Consider the following 18,778-nt stretch of genomic DNA (forward strand, 5'->3'; position numbering starts at 1 on the left):
AATATTAAAAACTGTTAAATAGAATATAGTTATTATGATTTAGTAAAAATTCATAGATAATATTTATAATTTGATAAAACTCTTGATAACATTTAAATAATGTATTCTTGTTATTCAAGTTATTTATTTATTTAATAAAAATAAAATATTAATACGTAAAATATTTATTTTTTTTCAGTCGTTATCAATTTTAATATATATTTTTTAAAAAAATTATTCCAACAACTTAAAAATTTTAGTTGAAGAGTTGTTACACAAAATAATTTAAAAAAATGATAAAATGAACATATGTATGTATCATATAAAAAAAATAATTAAAAATAAATTAAGTTGAACACAAATTAATTTTTGGGATAAGTCAACTAACTCTGAATCTTTGCTTTGCTTTGCGTTTCGGGGTTAGAGTTGCGCACAGACGAACAACAATCCAGCGGTGATGTCATGACGCTGCAGATGAGCGCCATTTTCTAGGTTGCTTCGCCCGCAAGCCTGAGTCACGGCCCGCGTAGACTTTGACGAAATCGCACAGCCAAATAAAAGCGACGATTCTTCTTATTCACGGTATTCTTTGTTATTAATTACCCGTCCGATTCTCTCCGCCATAATCGCCTCTCTCTCGCTCTACGATTCCGATTTTCATCGCCTGATCACCGATCATTTCCCAAACTATCCTATATATTCTCAAATTCTTCGCAGTTACATTTCGAATCTGATTCCAATTCCTCCGTCGTTATTTCATTTTGATTCTCCGGAAGAGCGCGAAGAACTCGGAATTTGTTGCATTAAACAGAGCGACTCTGTTCTTGCCAGGTTCGTGTTTCTTCGTTTTTGCTTCTTCACTTTCTGTACTTTGATTCTTGCGCCTTTGATCCTTCTTTATATGTTAATAGGAATTAGTCTCAGAGTTTTGAGTGAACGGATTCAAATCAAATTTTATCGTCTCTTAGAAACTGTTTCTAAAAATTGATATTAGATTTACTTTTAAAAAATAGGATGTTGTTATAGAATTGTAGTATAGAATTCAAATACATAAGAACATTTTGGGAGCATATTTTAGTAGATTATACCAATATATTAATCTAGTATAATCATATTAATCATTGATTAACTTTTTGCGTTGATGCATTAATGCATTGATGGATTGATTTGTTTTAACTTCAATTTTGTATGTTTGTAAATTATATTATTAAACCATGATTAACTTTTTTTTAAATAGTGATTCATAATATAATATATTGAACAGTAACCAAACACATCATATTTACATGCATCATAACCAAAATTTCAAACCAAGCAATGCTTCATATTTCTCACTGATTCTGATATGTTGAGTATGATATCGTTATGTTACAGGACAAAATGGGCATCCAGGACGTGATAAAGACGGACGTACTTCGTTTCGTCCCAGCCAAATCCCTGTGCAGATTCAAATCCGTCTCGAAAGACTGGAACCAATGGATCTCTTCTCCCTTCCTCGCCCACCAGCAAGCCATTCACTTCAACAAAATCTCCGGCTTCTTCTCCCAATCCAACAGCCAAGACTGCTTCTTCATCCCTCTCGACCCTCACTCCCATGGCGTCCCATTCCCTTCCCTTTCCTTCCTCCCTGAATCCACTTCCATCCGAACCACTTCCAACGGCCTCCTCTGCTGCCAAAGCACTTTCCAGGACAGCATCTATTTCATATGCAACCCCACTACTATGGAATGGAGACAGCTCCCCGAGCCCTCTCTGTTTCATGGAGATGTCTCTGCCATTGCCCTTGCTTTCACTCCCTCCACTTTCAACTTTGAATCCCACTTCCAGATTGTCTGTGCTGTCCCCTTTCATTCCGTTAGAGCTGTTTACTTTGAGATCTACTCTTCTAGGACCAACACTTGGAAAATTTCTGACTCCCAATACTTCTATGCTGGCGATGGCGATTTGATGTTCAAAGGGGACGGATTTTGTATTGGTGATACCGTGTACTGGGAGACGTCAAACGGCATCATTCTGGGGTTTGATTTGAAATATGAAGTATATGGGGAGATTCAGCTCCCTCTCCCTCCCGGCCATGGGGCTATAACGGAGATCCGTGGAGAGATGTGCTATGCTATGGTAATAACTTGTAACAGTGAGAATGATGAAGCGGGTGCTTATTCGCTTGGCATTTATGTTGGTCATGACATGGTGTTGAAGCATCGATTTCCTCTCGATGTTGGGAGTTATTTGGGAGAGGATTTTGATGGAGAGGTTAGAGTATTATCGTGTGTAAGTGATGGCATGGCGATGATTCTTGTAGGGAGCAATGTGATTCTGTATGATGTGGAAAAAAGGAAAGGGGAGGTTGTGAAAAAATTAGTCGATCCGCCAGATCGTGCCAATGCCAGTATCAGTGCCAGTGCGGGGCGGTTTCTGCCGTACGTGAATAGCCTTGTGAGGGTGTGTCCGGTGGAGAGGATGCCGCCGGAGGATCATGATTTACAAGAAATTTTGAGAAACACGAGTGAGTTGGTTGGGTTTGGTGAAGTTTCTTTCTGTGGAAATAAGTGGATAGGACCGACTATATAGTGGCCGTCGAGGGGTTGAAACAAAAGACTTTTCTTTTAGTTGGTCATGTTTGTTGTCCTTTGCCCAAAAAAATAAGACCAATATTATTTTGTAACTTTAAAATCTTAAAATTAAATTAATAAAAATAATACTAAACCTTGTATAAATAACATTCCATTAATAAAAATGCATACATAAAGAAAAGAGTTGAAAACATGTCACCATAATTTAAGAAAAGTCTGGAGAAATTAATATTCCAAAATACCGACAAAGATATGTTAAAAATAAACGTAGTGCAAATGAAGAAGGTTTTTTGGATTTTTTTGAGGCTGTGTTTGATGCGAAGTGTAAAGAAAAGCTTGAAAACAGGAGACCAAAAATAATGATTACAAGGAGTTAGTTAGTTAAAAAAAGAAGGGTTAGAGGTCAACCAGAAGTGGTGTAAATGGTTAATATTAATAACAAACTCCAACTAAACTTGGGATTAGGAAATTAAAAACAATGCCTAATCCAGCTTGTATGTAGGAGACCATTGGATTACGCAATCCAAAAGGGGGTCTCCTCTAATTTTCTCTCAAGGGATTCTCAATTTGAGGCTCATTTTTCCCCCCCTTCTTCCCTCTTTCTCCAAAAGGTAATTAGTCTTTAATCCCTTCTTTAATCTTAATCCTCTCTCCCCACACTTTGTTGTCATGGCGGAATCAGCGAGCCATTAGGTTGGTGTTTTGTGTTTTTTTCTTTTCAGGGTTTTGTATGAAAGCTGGTGAAATTTCCGGCGACAATATTTGGTGTTTAATCTGTGCCGGAATTTCACTGCTTTTTATATCATTAGAGACAGAGAGAGAGAGAGAGAGAGAGAGAGAGAGAGAAATGAGTTCAACTTATGAAGAAACTTCTTCCGAGCACTCTTCATTTACACCGGGCAATCCATCTTCGTCCTCGTCCTCGTCCTCGTCCTCATTCTCCTCATGGTCGTCGTCGTCGTTTTCGTCTTCCTTCTCACCGCCATCACCATCGTTTCCTGATTTCAACCCCGATAGCTCTACACCATCAGATGATAATAACTCCGGTATCTCACCGCCCCCATCAGGTTCTGTTAAATTATTGTGGACATGGAGTTCCCGAGTTAGGAGATGAACCACAGGCTTTATTTATTTATTTTTTTTTTTTTTAAAGATTATAGTAATTACATTTAATCCTTGATTTACATCGTATAGATGAATCTCCAGCACCAAAGTCATCAAAGGACTCTAAGGATAGAAAATCGGGTAAATCTTCAAAAGCGCCAAGCCCGCGGTCATCGACCCCGATTGCTTCAAAATCTCCTTCACCGCGATCTTCATCATCTTCAAAAGATGCATTGACCTCGGGAGATCGGACGGAGGGGAAATCATCACACAAATCATCACACAAATCATCCAACAATGATGATTCAGGGTCGTCGGATGTGAGTCCAGGAGTTATAATTGGGGTGGCGGTGGGGGTGGGATTGTTCATAATTCTTCTCATATCACTAATTGCTCTGTGCTCCAAGAAGAGGAAGAGGAAGGAAGATCCTATGTCGTACTATAGTGGAGATAATGCGAATGGACCTAAAGGTTAAATTAATTTCCTCAAACCACACCACTTTAATTAATTTAATTATTTCATATAATGTTGACTAACACAATTGCAGGTGGTAACTATTACAACGGTTCACAAAAACCAAATTGGCACAACAACAACGCAGGGGGGGGTCCGGGCGTGAACGGGTGGCCGCCCATGAGTAGTGAGAACATGACCACAAGCGGTAGTTTTACAGGGCCTCCTCTTCCTCCACCATCGCCATCCCTTGCGTTCGGGTTCAGCAAGAGCACGTTCACGTACGACGAGCTTGCAGCAGCAACAGGAGGGTTCGCGCACGGCAACTTACTTGGGCAGGGGGGGTTCGGATACGTGCACAAGGGGGTGTTGCCCAACGGGAAAGAGGTGGCGGTGAAGAGCCTCAAGGTGGGAAGCGGGCAGGGGGAGAGAGAGTTCATGGCTGAGGTTGAGATTATTAGTAGAGTCCACCATCGGCATTTGGTGTCCTTGGTTGGCTTTTGCATTGCCGGGGGACAGAGAATGTTGGTCTATGAGTTTGTTCCTAACAACACCTTGGAGCATCACCTTCATGGTACCTTTTTTAATTTACAAAAATCAAAACATTAATTCTCTCTCAATTTTATGATTTGGTTTCAGGTAAAGACCTCCCTGTAATGGATTGGCCAACCAGGCTTCGTATTGCCATAGGTTCTGCCAAGGGTCTTGCTTACCTTCACGAAGATTGTAAGAATTTTCCCCTTTAAAACATTATATTATCTACATTTCCCTATGTTTTCTAAATCATAACAAACAAATACATTTACTCTCAGGTCATCCAAAAATTATTCATAGAGATATCAAGTCCGCTAATATTCTAATTGATGCCAACTTCGAGGCAATGGTATGAAAAAACACATACATCATACTAAATGATAAATTGTTTGATTTTTTAACATCAAAATCACATAATCCTCCCATGACTTCAGGTGGCCGATTTTGGATTGGCTAAGTTGTCTTCGGATACTAACACCCATGTCTCCACCAGGGTTATGGGTACATTTGGGTAATTACATTTCAAATTTTATATCTAATTCGGTCGGTTTGAATAACATTAAAAAAAATTGTAATGTTTTTTTTTTATGTTGATTTAGGTATTTAGCACCCGAATATGCATCAAGTGGGAAGCTAACAGAGAAGTCTGACGTGTTCTCATTTGGTGTAATGTTATTGGAACTCATTACTGGAAAACGACCGGTTGATCCTCATCATGTTATGGAGGATAGCTTAGTAGATTGGGTTGGTATACGGTATAAAAAGTTTATAATTAGATATGCTTATTTAACTCTGGTTTGATGACTCTTTTAAAAATGTGGATAGGCGCGAGCGATTATTAGCGGGGAAATGGGAGAAGATGTATACGAAGTGCTGGTGGATAAGCGATTAGGAAAGGAGTTCAATACTCAGGAGATGGGGCGCATGGTATCATGTGCTGCAGCCTCCATCCGTCACTCCGCTAGAAAACGCCCCAAAATGAGCCAAGTAGTACGAGCCCTGGAAGGGGATTATTCATTGGACGACCTAAACGACGGGATAAGACCAGGTCAAAGCTCAATTTACAGTGTGGCAGGGTCGGACTATGATTCAAATGCGTACCAAGCCGACATGTCGAGATTCAGGAAACTAGCTTTGTCAGACGACAGCAGTGAGCTCGCAACTTCTAGCAATGACTCACGAGAGATCAACCATCCCGGGACCCAAAGGCCTCTCTTTTGAGCCCCCACTTGTTTTTTTCCTTCACAGATATTTTATTTTATATATTCATTCAATTTCAGAGCTTTTTTTTTCTTCTTTTTTTCTTTTTTGAATTTTTAGAGAAAAAAAAGGAAAAAAGTATTTTGAGATGATTTCAATTTCTTTGCTTCATTGTTATTATTGTTAAACAATTGTGGTCCCCAATAACTTAGAGGATTTTTATTGTCTGTTTGATAAATAAACATTTTAAAATATATTTAATTAAATTTTTAACTTTCCCAATTTGTATATATTTTGATAAAATGTCTAATAAATTATAATATTATTATATCAGTTACTTTTTTTTTATAGATTTTTTAAAATAATATATTAATCTTTTAGTTTCAGGGTATTAACTGTAGCAATGCTCTTTTCTACATTTTCATAATTAATCAATTGATTAAGACGTCTTTCACTAAAAAGATTATGAGTTATAAATTTTATATCACATTGTTGATTTTTTTTAATAAATGATAACGGTGTTAAATTAAATTAAAAATTTAAAAAAAAATTACTGCGACGTCTTTGTAATTAGTAAATTTACAACAACTAGACTGTAAATGAAGGTATTTTTGTAATTAATTGCATTCTCAGGGCCAAAATGGCTGTTCCTTTCCCGCCAAAAACCCTAACCAGGAAAAAAGAAACTGTTTTTTTTTTTTTTTTTTTTTTTTTCGTTTTAAAGAACCAATATTACACACACCGTGCAGAATCTCCGCGAAACATCACGACGATCCATTTTTCCGGGTCTTTTCCCTGCATTTCTCGCTGAATCTCACTAGGGCACTAGAGCTTGTTCGATTTTCTGTTGCGCATTTGGTTCGTTCTTCTTCCAGATTTTCTTCTTTGTATTTGTTGAGTGGTAAGAACGGTACCTAAGATCAATCAACTCTAAGCACGGTTTTACTGCTTCTTAGGGAAATCACTTGGATTTTGTTACTCTTAAGTGGTTCTGCTCTGTTTGAAGGTTTGATCCGGTCTTTATTCACCGTTTAACACTCATTTTAGGGCTGACAATGGCTGTCGAGGAGAAACCACGAGCTGATAATTCTGCAGAGTCCCCGACTTCGGTTCTAGAAAACGAGGTTTTTTCGCTTTCTTGACTCTGGCTCTGTGCTCCAACTCCTTTTACCTCTTGATTCTTCTGATGCTACAATAGAACTTGTGTGGATATTTTCGCAATTGCTGGAAAGAAAAGAGTCGATTTCGTGCTTGTAACTTCTCTATGTTATGCATGTCAATAGTGTATGTTATGCATGTCAGTAGTGAATGTTAAATGGTTTTATGACATTTTCCCCCTTTTGGCATGAAGGATTTGTCTAATGGGGAAAATGAGATCAAGTTGGAGGAAGAGATAATTTTGGAAGTAAAAATTGGGGATTCCAGCTTTATATCAAAAGAGATGGCGGAAGAGGAGAAGAAATTGCTGGAAGCTCGGGTTAAGGAAGAGGAGGTCGAGAGACTTGAGGATTCAACAGAATCTCCAAACTTGAATGACAATCAATTTACCAAATTGGATGAACTTCTCACTCGAACACAGTTATACTCAGGATTTTTGCGGGAGAAAATGGATGACATCACAATTGTATGTCTATCTGCTTTATATTTTATGCATTTTAAAGTTATTCGCAGTTTCTTCCCTTCATTGAGATTTGATTTCAACTAGCTAGAATGGAGTGGAGGAGGACGAGAAATCTGTTGGGAAAAGTTGTGGGCGTGGTTCGAAGAGGAAAGCTTCTGCACGTTGTAATAATGTAAGAATTATGTGAGTCTCATAACATCATGTAAGTCCTTCTTATATTTGAAATTTCAATGTCCTTTAGTACTTCAGCACTATAGGTACATTGTTATATAAATTCTAACCTGAGATGAAACTTTTTCTAGAGGAAGGCAAAAAGGGCTGTTGCAGCTATGCTGACTAGATTGAAAGATGGTGAGCGAGATGAAGATGTAAACTTGACCGAGGAAGAAAGAATAGAAAAGGAGCAGAGTGAACTCGTACCTCTGTTGACTGGTGGTAAATTGAAGTCCTACCAACTCAAGGGTGTCAAATGGTTGATTTCATTATGGCAGAATGGGCTGAATGGAATCCTTGCAGATCAAATGGGGCTTGGTAAGACAATTCAAACGATTGCCTTCCTTGCACATCTGAAAGGGAAGGGACTGGATGGACCTTACTTAGTAATTGCTCCTCTTTCCACTCTTTCAAATTGGATAAATGAAATATCGAGGTACTCCTGTGTTAACGTGGTATGATTTTTTTTTAATAACAAAATTGTTTAGACGCCTTATTTTCCTCCATTTTGTTTGTATGTCTCCGTATATAGATTTGTGCCCACAGTGACTGCTATTGTATATCATGGTGACAAAAAACAAAGGGAAGAAATTCGAAGGAAGCACATGCCTAGAACAATTGGACCCAAATTCCCCATAGTGGTTACTTCGTATGAGATTGCAATGAGTGATGCTAAAAAGTTTTTGAGGCATTACAATTGGAAATATCTTGTCGTTGATGAGGTCAGCCATCTTTCAGACCAGGCTACTAAAGTGTCTCTTGTAACATATAGCAATGGATTTTAGGAAACTTATAATCCTGAAAGCATATTTTTCTTGAAGGGGCATCGGCTGAAAAACTCAAAATGCAAATTGCTGAAGGAGTTGAAGTACATAACTGTTGAAAATAAACTGCTGCTAAACTGGGACACCCCTGCAGAATAACTTGGCAGAGCTTTGGTCGTTTTTGAACTTTATTTTGCCAGATATCTTTTCATCCAATGAAGAATTTGAGTCATGGTGAGTATGCCTTTTTATTTTATTTTTATTTTTTTATAGTGTAATCTTTGAGTTTTCTTTTTTCATCCACAAACACGGAGGCAAGTTTATATTCCCTTTGAAGTACTGAACTCTATTAAATAAATAATAGCACTCATATTTTGAGTGGTAGCTTATAAGTCAGGGGGTCAAATAGTTATTATTACCATATTGAAGATTGATTTCCTCCTAATAATTTGTTTTCAGGTTTGATCTCTCTGGAAAGTGTCATGCTGAAGAGAAAGAAGAAACCCATAGAAAGGCCCATGTTTGTAACTCTTTTGATGGTTTTTTTTTTCCGAAGTACGTCGCACAAGTTTGTCATATTCATATATTCAAATCCTGCAGGTGGTATCAAAGCTGCATGCAATACTGAGACCATTTCTACTTCGGAGAATGAAATCTGATGTTGAGCTAATGCTCCCCCGGAAAAAAGAAATCATAATTTATGCAAACATGACTGAGTATCAGAAGAACTTTCAGGAACATTTAATTAACAAGACATTGGAAAATCATCTCTCAGAGAAGGGATCAGGTGGTATAGCATTGGGTTTTAGTATATGTATGCCATGTGCTTGCCGTTGTAACTACCAATTTTCTCTATTCTTATCATTTTCTTTATGACGTTTATCATTTTTATTTCATTTTGAATTTCTTTATGAACGTCATTTTTATTCATTACAGACTCCAGTCCATTTATGTTCTGCTAATTGTGGTAATTCTTTTCTGAAAATGCAGGACATGCTTTTAAAGGAAAGCTGAATAATTTGATGGTCCAGCTTCGGAAAAATTGCAACCATCCCGACCTCTTGGAATCAGTTTTTGATAAATCTTGTATCATCCTCTTATTTTTCAATCCTTCATGGTAAAATTGTACTATACAATGTCACTTAATCCCTTGTTTTTTTCCTGACAGCTGCATATCCTCCTGTAGAGCAGATAGTTGAGCAGTGTGGAAAATTTTGCTTACTAGATAGATTGTTGACATGGTTATTTGCACGCAAGCATAAAGTAAATTGATCTGTAACTCTTGTTCTGTCATTCTTCTCAGTTTTCCTAGTTAACCTAATTGCCTACTTTGCATTTCTATTAGGTCCTTGTATTCTCTCAATGGACTAAGATTTTGGATCTCATGGAGTACTATTTTAGTGAGAAGGGATTTGAAGTTTGCAGAATCGATGGTGGTGTTAAACTAGATGAAAGAAAAAGACAGGTATGAGTTTGCACATGAAATAACCAAACAGTTTGAAGCCAGTCGTGTTGTTTGTTGTTGGTCTGTTTTTCTTTCATCCACTGCTTTTCTTATTTGCATGAAGGCCTATATGTGCCAAAACGTTGCAGTATAATGTCACTTTCAGAAATTGTTGCACTAAGGAACTATATTCCGTTATCTGTTACCATGGAGAGAATGAGCCAATTGTTGCAGAGGAAGGGGGTGTAAGATATTGATTGTTGGGCTCGTGGAGCAAGGAAGAGAGAAAGTAGGAAACTATAAAAGTAGGAACCCATATTTGGGCTCACACGATGGGAATGCATGTAGTGGGGTGGTGGTGTTAATGATTGACTTCAGTGCCCCCACAACTTTATTTCCCTTGGGCTAGTTGGCGAACTCTATGTTCTGTTGGTCCCTAATGTTCGGATGGGCACATTTGGAACAGTTGCTTTTCCTAAGGTGCTCATGAGTGTGTCCTGTTCCAGGTGCATGCCTAGCCATTCCACCTTGCTTCATATTAGTATGAGATGTCCAAAAACCTCAGTACTGCCTTGCATCTTTGTACTTTGTGCTCCTACTTTATTAGGCTCTGTTTGGGATCTTGAGAAACGTCGAGTTGAGACAGAATCAATTACTTAAATGTTACAAAATGGTAGTCTATTCAGTTATATTTAAATAATTAATTGAATCTTTTTACAAGCCGTGGTGATCTATTACCTTAATTGATTTCTTATCTTGGGTTTATTTCCTTAGCTAGACTCAAAATTTTGTGAATATTATTCCATCATGGAAGTGTTGGTGATGGGGTATCAAGGATTGCATAATTGACCAATTTAGTTTCTGTACATGTAGATCCAGGAGTTCAATGATGGTAGCAGCAAGTACAGGATATTTATTTTTAAGCACGCGGGCTGGTGGTCTGGGTATCAACCTTACTGCTGCAGATACTTGTATACTCTAATGATAGCGATTGGGTATTTTTCTTGATACTGTACTATGCATAAATACATATGTGTGTATATGTACGTATGTGCATATGTATGTATCATGTATGTAACTCACCATATTCCTTATGTACACCAGAACCCACAAATGGATTTGCAGGCCATGGATAGGTGTCACAGGATAGGTCAAACGAAACCTGTACATGTTTACAGATTTGCAACCGCTCAGTCTATAGAGGTAGCTTGCTGATGGTCTTAATCTCTCCGTGTATATTTCATGAAGTTATTCATCAGTACTCTATAATCTTTTGACGAATTGTGTTACCAGGGCCGCATTCTGAAAAGGGCCTTTAGTAAGTTGAAGCTTGAGCACGTGGTCATTGAGAAGGGGCAATTTCACCATGAACGGACAAAAGCCGACTCTGGAGCTGCTGTAGAGGTTAGTTTAAGCGTTTCAATCCATTTTATGCACTCTGATTCTTCATTGCCTACATTTGATTTTGGAAATGTCGGGACAACTAATAGAATAGTTGGGATGTGTGCAAGCCGGCTTGGACACTAGAATATAAAAATAAAATATCTTTTCGTGAGAAGTTTGTTTATGTTACTTGGTGACCAAGATTTGTTGTGCAAGCTCATTACCTGGTTGTGGTAAAAAAAAATTCATGAAGCGGATCTATTAGCACTACTAACAGAGGAAGATTCTGCTAAAGACAAGATGGTACAGGCAGACATAAGCGACGATGATTTGGAGCGCATTTTAGACCGCTCTGATCTGGTTGTCCATCTGGTTCAGAGGATGAGAAAGCTAAAGTTAATGGTGAGTTATATCCTCTGAAAGGGCCTGGCTGGAAGGTGGTGATACCAACTTCAACAGGAGGGGTACTCTCCTTAACTCTAACTGTTAACGCCAGGTTTGTGGGTGGGATCATGCATGTAGTTGAGGGTTTCTGGTTGCATGCAATTTTTGGCCCTAATAGTTGAACTGTCTTCTGAATCTGATATTGTATCTTCAGTGCAGAGTTTCTACGGTCCTAATTAAACCCCCAAAAATGGATAATATAATAAATAATTGACTTGTAAAAAAGAAAAAAAAAAAAAAAAGAGAGAGAGAGAGATAATGGGGTAATAAATGCAGGTTCGTGGAATAAAGTTGAAAGAATCATTGAAGAACGCAGAACGTGCAGCTTTGAAGGCCATATAGACACAATGGTTGACCGAATCTATCACAAATCAAAAAAACATCAATGAAAGAAAACGAAACAAAACCTAACAGGGAACTAATGTTTTTTTTTCTTTTGGATTATTGGTACTAAGACAGCGTGGATTAATTTGACCACTTACATCTATCCACGTGTATTTTCCTATTTCTTTTTCTGTCCTCAAACTAGGGAACCAATTCATAGCTATTACTTTAAAATCTTATCAATTTGAAGTTATATCATATGGCAAACAAACTAACTAATAACTTAACATTAAAAATATTATTAGTGAAATGAATAAACTTTACACTAAAAATGCCTTGTATAATTAAATTGTATATTGTCGTATATGAATACTTATTATTGTATTTTTTTTTGTTATTTTTGAAAATCATGAAAATTAGTGTATGAAATATTTGGAATATTATCATAGTGCATTGGTATATATCACATTTATTTATAAAGATAACAATTAATATTGTCTGTCACTTTCCAAACTTTTAAAAATTATAATTTCTGCCATAAATATATTATAAGAATTAGGGTAAATGTAATATATTGATGGAAGGGCACAAGTGCCATAAGCCACACAACAGATGCATGCAATATTTCACTAGAAACTATATGAAATGAAATACAGAAGAAAAACCATCTTATCTTATCTTATCTTTTAATAATTACTGAATGACTTGTTGAATTTACATTAGCAATGTAGTAGCTTATGAAATGATCCCCCTACTAAATCAAGAATATTATTAACCATTTTTTAAAATCATTTTTTAACCTCTAAATTCTGGAGGGTAGATTCAGGTGCGACCACGGTCATTACACGAGAGTGTGGTGGCGGATCCTGATTGGCAGACCTTTAGGGAAGTCAACAAAAGGGTAAGCAAAAGGTTGATCTGAACCCACCAATTCCCATTCGTAGTTCAAGACCAAATGATGAATAAAAATGGCCATTTCAAGCTTGGCTAGTTCTGAACCAGTGCATAGTCGCGGTCCGCCTCCAAATGGCATGAAGTTATTGGTTATCGTCGCACTCGATGGCAATCCATTCATTTGCTGCGTCCACCATAAGACGTTAAGTAGGAATATTAGAACTTGAACTATGTAAGCTATAACATAATTTAAGAACAAGGGGATAGGTATGAAATGAAGTTAAGAGAGTCGCTTTCTCCTAAAGTTCATTTATTATTGGTCATTTGATTTGACCACAGTTTAATGAAAATTTGACAACAAAAAGAACAGATGAGAACAATTAAGAGGATCTCCAAATGGCAAAAAAGGGACCAATCTATATATATATATATCATTCCTAACCTACATAACCCTCAAAGAATTAATAGCAATTGAAACATGGAGTAGTTTCAAAAGAAAAACAGTGATTGGTTGAGTATCATAAACTAAACAAGCCATGTTATCGTCAATCAGTCCCGAACACAGGCTTCACTCGGGGGCATTGGGAAAGGATGAAGATGTGAAGAAATGAAGAAAAAAGGCATTTTGGATTGAGGAAAGTTGAAGTGGTAGTTTTTGAAAAGGGGAAGGCATGGGAGGGAACTAGAAAATACATGGGGATGGGGAGGGACCAAGTTGTGCATAAATCCAGTAGAGAAAAAGGCACCAGTGCACGTGCAAGGGAGTGTCCCACCATCCACATGGGGCTCTAATCATCTCGACCCAATAGGCCTGATCATATCTCCACGGCCCCCCCTCAAACTTATAATAATGTTATTCCTTTCCATTCTCTTCCTTACAAACTCAATTTCTATTTTACCCATTTCCACATAACAATTCAAATCGACTATGAACAGTAACAACCAAGCTCAACACAAACTAACATGTACTTATAGGCGATTTGATTCAAATCTGTATATCCACATTTGTTCTACTAAAAAGAAAATCAACACACATATAGCTCAACTAATTAATTAAGGCTAATTTTAAATTTTGACCAAGACATTTTGTTAAACTATTTATATAAGAAAACTTCTTATAGATTGTATATTATTTTACCATTGCTTAAATACAAGAAAGTGACAGAGATATTAGCATACCTTCATATGGGTATGTGTATGTTGTTAGTTGTAGCGAGTTTTAGAAATTGGTATGAAATTCCAAAAAAATATTGGCTGAATCTATACCTACTACATTGTGCCTTATTCTCTTATAATCATCTAAATGCAACGTCTCGAAATTTCTTTTTCTTTTTTTTTTATAAAAAAACATTGTATATGAATCGGCGACGAACCTACAAACCCTACCATGCCCTCCCCTTTAGGGATCACTTGTTTTGTCACATCATGTTCTACTCCCAAATTTTTATTTATCATTGTCTTACAATAAATTGTATCATATCTTTAGGAAATGTCTAAATCCAAATTTAATATTTCTAAAGTAAACATATAAACATATCATAAGCCGTCTTTCTCTAAATGCAACATGCAAGGTAATATATTTTTATGAAATAAATTATTGAAATTAGAATGATATAAAGGAACAAATTAATGACACGGGAATATCTAAAAAATAATAGGCACATGAAATTAGAACATAAGTCTTTATAATATTTTATTTATTTAAACATTTGACCACATAAAATTATAATTAAGAAAAAGCAAAGAGAGGAGCAGAGCACAAACCTGCCACCTCCATGGATTAAAGTTGTGAGGTTGGTAAAAAACTGAAGGATCCAAATGCGCTGCAGATATCACAGGCAGCACTTTCCATCCACGTGGAATGAAATAACCTTTTTTTTTTTTTACAGTTCCAAGAAAAAAAAAATTATAATACTATTTATATAAATAGAATTTGCCGGTAATTTCCCGGTAGCCAAACGCCTTTTTAAAAAATTAAAAAATTAAAAAATAGATAAAAAATAAAAAAGGGGAAAAATTTTCTTACCTCTGTACCGTACATCCTTCAGTGCCTTTCTGTGAAGAAATCTCACCACGTTTCCAAGCCGAAGCGTCTCGTTAATCACCTAAACCAACCCAACAATTTACAGCAAAAATTAATTTCAATACGCAGCAATAAACAGAACTTCGAAATTTTTCTTTGAATGATTAATTACACATTGCGTGAATTCCATTTTCTTGTAATCTTCCCAATCCAATTCCGCCTTTCCCAATCGTTTATTGCCTCTGGCGATCTCCAGGTGTTCTTCCTGTGTTTTGAATTCCAAGAGATCAGGGAAGACGAAGAAACAGGGGAAATCGGTGATGGAAGTCTTTTTTGGTGACTTACCGTCAACTGTTGGACGGTGGCTCGGCTGCCGGAGAGGAAGAAGATGGCTAAAGCTATGGAGACCGACGATGTCTCGTGGCCGGCAAAGAGTAGGCTAAGAATCAAGTCGAGGATTTGCTCCGTCGAGAGATTTGAGTGATTCAATGCCCAGCCGAGTAGATCGTCTTCCTCGAACTCTCCGCCATCGGCTTCTATTTTCAACCTCCGTTCCTCCATTTTCCGCTCGATGAACTTCAAGATCGTCGACCGAGACTGTTGAAAACCGAAAATCAAAATCTCTCTGTAAAAACTAAGAAGAATCGTCAAAAACCGCCATGCAATTGCGAAATCAGTGTTTTCGATTACCTTCAAAGCTCTTCTGTACGGCGTTCCTGGTAGATTCAGTGGCGGAGAAATCACTCCTTTCATGAAAGTAACATACTCCTTCTTCAACATCTCCGTCTCCAACTTCCACGGATCCAAACTCATGATGTGTTTCGCCATCAAATTGAAAGTGAACTGCAAAACTTAATCGATTCTCCAATTTCATGATCGAAAAGAAAAACGAGCAAACAAACTAACCGAATCAAAATCCGTTATCCGTACCCTTTTGGCTTCGTCCTGCGCCAAAAACGTTGAGGAATCTTTCCAAGAACGAAGGACGAGCAGAGTCTGGTTCTCAACCTCCTTCAAGAGATGAGTCTTAAGCCTACTCTGGCTCAGAAAGTTGAGCGATATCATTCTCATATCCCGGTGCATGTCGCCGACCGTAACCAGCATCGACCATTTCCCAAGGATCCCGCCGATGCTCCTCGGGTAGCTACATTCAAACAGCCGTCCTTCGTTCTGCAGTATGTACCGGTTCAGTCCAGCATCGGCCGACACCACCGTCGGCTCTCCGAACAGGTTCGACTTATACACTTTACCATATCTGCATGTCAAAAAATCTCCAAAACAACTAAATGAGAAGATGCTAAAAAACAGAGACTAGTCCAGGGTTTAATTTGGGGGTTCTTACCTGGTGATATGATTCTTCATGAAATCTCCGATGGTGGTGGCGGAGTATGGGCGGAGATACCCGACGGTCTCACCGAGAAACGGCCATCCCATGTTCCCGGGAGGAAGATCGACGACATTTCTCTTCCTCCGAAGCAGAATCAGGAAGAGGAAGAGAGCCAAAAGAGATGGGAGAAAACAGAGTATGAGCAGTGGATGAAACATGGTGAGAAGTTCTGCTCTCTCTCCTCACTATACTGCTAATGGTTTTGGTTGGTACTTCCCTTTTTCTCTCTGCACAAAAAATTGAATCAGAGATATGGTTGAGAGAATCGAGGAAGAAGGACGCTGGAGAAAGGGATTGGAATTAGAATGTTAGAAACAAACACATGGGTTTTCCTCAGTGGGGGGAAAATGGAAATATTTGAGAATTCTGTGGGAACCCGACGAGCTCCCTTTTATAAGCTTCTCCCAGTCCGATCATTTATTTTATTTTATTTTATTTTTCTCCAATTTCTTAACGCGCATGCAGCCAAACATTCTAATGCTCAATGGATTATATTTGGCTATTGCATCCTCTTTATTTGGACTTGCTTAATGCCCTGATCGCTCACTCTAAGTAAACAATTAACCACACCTTCCCATTAATAACTACTTAAATCTTAACATCATTGATCAAACATTTATATTTTTAGTCTTCGATCATATTTTTATGTTGATGCATACTCGTTCTAAAATTCACAATTTTGTAATATAGACGAGCAATATTTTATTTTTACACTAAAAGAATTCAACTACTCTAAGTTACTAAAAATTGATCATTAAAAAGGTCAATTCTAAAGTTCGAATATATTATATATTACTGACCGAGTACACCTCTATATTTATTAAGTAAATCCATTATTATTTGTACCTTAGTTTTATTTTAGCTCACCTTAATTATTTCATTATTATTATGAATTACTTTTGTGACACGACACATATAATCATGACTAATAACCCAAAAAGCATGCATGCATGTTGCAACCATAATCATTAAATTCACAAACCAAGTTTTTTCATTTAAAAAAAAAAACCCCACCTTTTAAATTTATTTTAATTTTATTAAATTGAACCATAAAATTCAATGTTTTTTTAGTTTAACCTTAAATGAGTGCATTCATTCCCTTTACAACATAACTCCTTATAAATAAAAAATAAAAATAAAAAATCGCGAGAGTAATATTGGTCCATAATTCAGATTAAGATTTAGAATCAAGCAACTCGAATGACATAATCATATTATCTACTTATCTTGAGCTACCTTTTAAATTGAAAACTATCTCCACAGACTAACATGTGTTCTTTTAACATATTGCAACTTCACGTACATGTTTTTTAGGAAATAACGTGGTCATGTCGCATAAATGTAGAGACCATCAAATGTCGAATTCGAATTTAAAATCTAAATCTAAATCTTAGATATGGGACGTTACAAGATACCACTCTTAGGGACAATTTACAAAAATTTAAGTATGTCATTTATCGACATGAAAGCATACCAATTGACAAGAAAGATTTAGATACATTTTCGTTTCAAACTTATTTATTACGTGGAACATTTTATTGCTCTATCCAATGGACCAAGACAAGTCATAACCAGGGAAATAATACTAAAATGCAAAACTTAGGATATCTATTGTTTAGCTCTTCATTAATAATAGGCTTCATAATTGTTCTATTTCTCTACAACTTGCTAACCAATAAGGAAGCAAATTTTTATTTTCAGATAAAATAAATAACAATCATTATCAAATGGGACTAAAATCATTATCAATTAGGCCAATAATCATTAAAAATTTCCAATACAAGTTTATCAATTATGTCCAAACATTTTTCGTACAATATATATTAATGACCAATAATTCAATTAAATAATTTTTTTTAAAAAATAGTAGACCCCAATTTAATTTTCTAAATTTATATTCAATTTAGAATATAGTCTGAATTGAAAATAGGTACATAATACCAATCAGGCACTATATTGCACTGTTGCTGATGGATTGTATATAGAAACAAGGATTTGTATTCCTTTACCCATCTATTTCATCTACATATTTTCCTAATCATTGAAAATAATGACAAACCCGAGAGAATCTAAAAGGAAAATGAGCCGACTTCAACTTTACCATCAATTATAAATCCGTTTAGTTCGAATTTGTATTCCTTATTTAAATTGTGTTTTTTAAAACAAAAAATTGAAATAAACAACTTTATAATCGGACAGGCATGAATGATTGAATAGTATTTTCCCGCCGATAATAAAAGTGTTGTTAATATGGAGAAATTGAGGCCGACCTCCCTAATTATTATTCTATTAGTCTTTCCCTTAAAAGAGAGAATAGGGTTCTTAGAGTGTTTGAATGTTCAAACCTTGTTCTATGGTCAGCGCAGAGAAGCTCTTAATCCTTTAAACACTTAATGATCCGTTAGACACAAATTCAAAAAAAAAAAAAAAAAAAAAA

General features: G+C 36.6%; 3 protein-coding genes and 1 pseudogene across 3 annotated transcripts; 3 read left to right on the plus strand and 1 right to left on the minus strand.

The window, feature by feature from the left end:
• The first annotated feature begins 622 nt into the window (after nt 1-622).
• On the plus strand, nt 623-2,619 carry LOC111447708 (F-box protein At5g49610-like). Its single transcript, XM_023087005.1, has 2 exons — nt 623-810; nt 1,354-2,619. Exon 2 carries the CDS (start codon nt 1,360-1,362, stop codon nt 2,548-2,550), a length of 1,191 nt encoding a protein of 396 aa, XP_022942773.1. The 5' UTR covers nt 623-810; nt 1,354-1,359; the 3' UTR covers nt 2,551-2,619.
• A 476-nt stretch (nt 2,620-3,095) lies between these two features.
• Nucleotides 3,096-6,034, plus strand: LOC111447691 (proline-rich receptor-like protein kinase PERK4). Its single transcript, XM_023086979.1, has 9 exons — nt 3,096-3,163; nt 3,275-3,598; nt 3,747-4,127; nt 4,205-4,684; nt 4,750-4,836; nt 4,923-4,993; nt 5,079-5,155; nt 5,244-5,388; nt 5,470-6,034. The coding sequence occupies exons 2-9, from the start codon at nt 3,283-3,285 to the stop codon at nt 5,863-5,865; spliced, it is 1,953 nt and encodes a 650-aa protein (XP_022942747.1). The 5' UTR covers nt 3,096-3,163; nt 3,275-3,282; the 3' UTR covers nt 5,866-6,034.
• Nucleotides 6,035-6,580: 546 nt separating this feature from the next.
• LOC111446943 lies at nt 6,581-11,871 on the plus strand (annotated as a pseudogene).
• Nucleotides 11,872-12,592: 721 nt separating this feature from the next.
• On the minus strand, nt 12,593-16,687 carry LOC111446972 (cytochrome P450 90B1). The gene is made up of 8 exons (XM_023085916.1): nt 16,297-16,687; nt 15,885-16,209; nt 15,645-15,797; nt 15,300-15,551; nt 15,127-15,219; nt 14,958-15,036; nt 14,696-14,802; nt 12,593-13,115 (listed from the first exon to the last, which is right to left on the minus strand). Exons 1-8 carry the CDS (start codon nt 16,497-16,499, stop codon nt 12,879-12,881), a joined length of 1,449 nt encoding a protein of 482 aa, XP_022941684.1. The 5' UTR covers nt 16,500-16,687; the 3' UTR covers nt 12,593-12,878.
• Between the last annotated feature and the right edge of the window lie 2,091 nt (nt 16,688-18,778).

The sequence above is a fragment of the Cucurbita moschata genome, unplaced genomic scaffold (genome assembly GCF_002738365.1).
Source record: "Cucurbita moschata cultivar Rifu unplaced genomic scaffold, Cmos_1.0 Cmo_Scf00009, whole genome shotgun sequence".
Taxonomy (NCBI): Eukaryota; Viridiplantae; Streptophyta; class Magnoliopsida; order Cucurbitales; family Cucurbitaceae; genus Cucurbita; species Cucurbita moschata.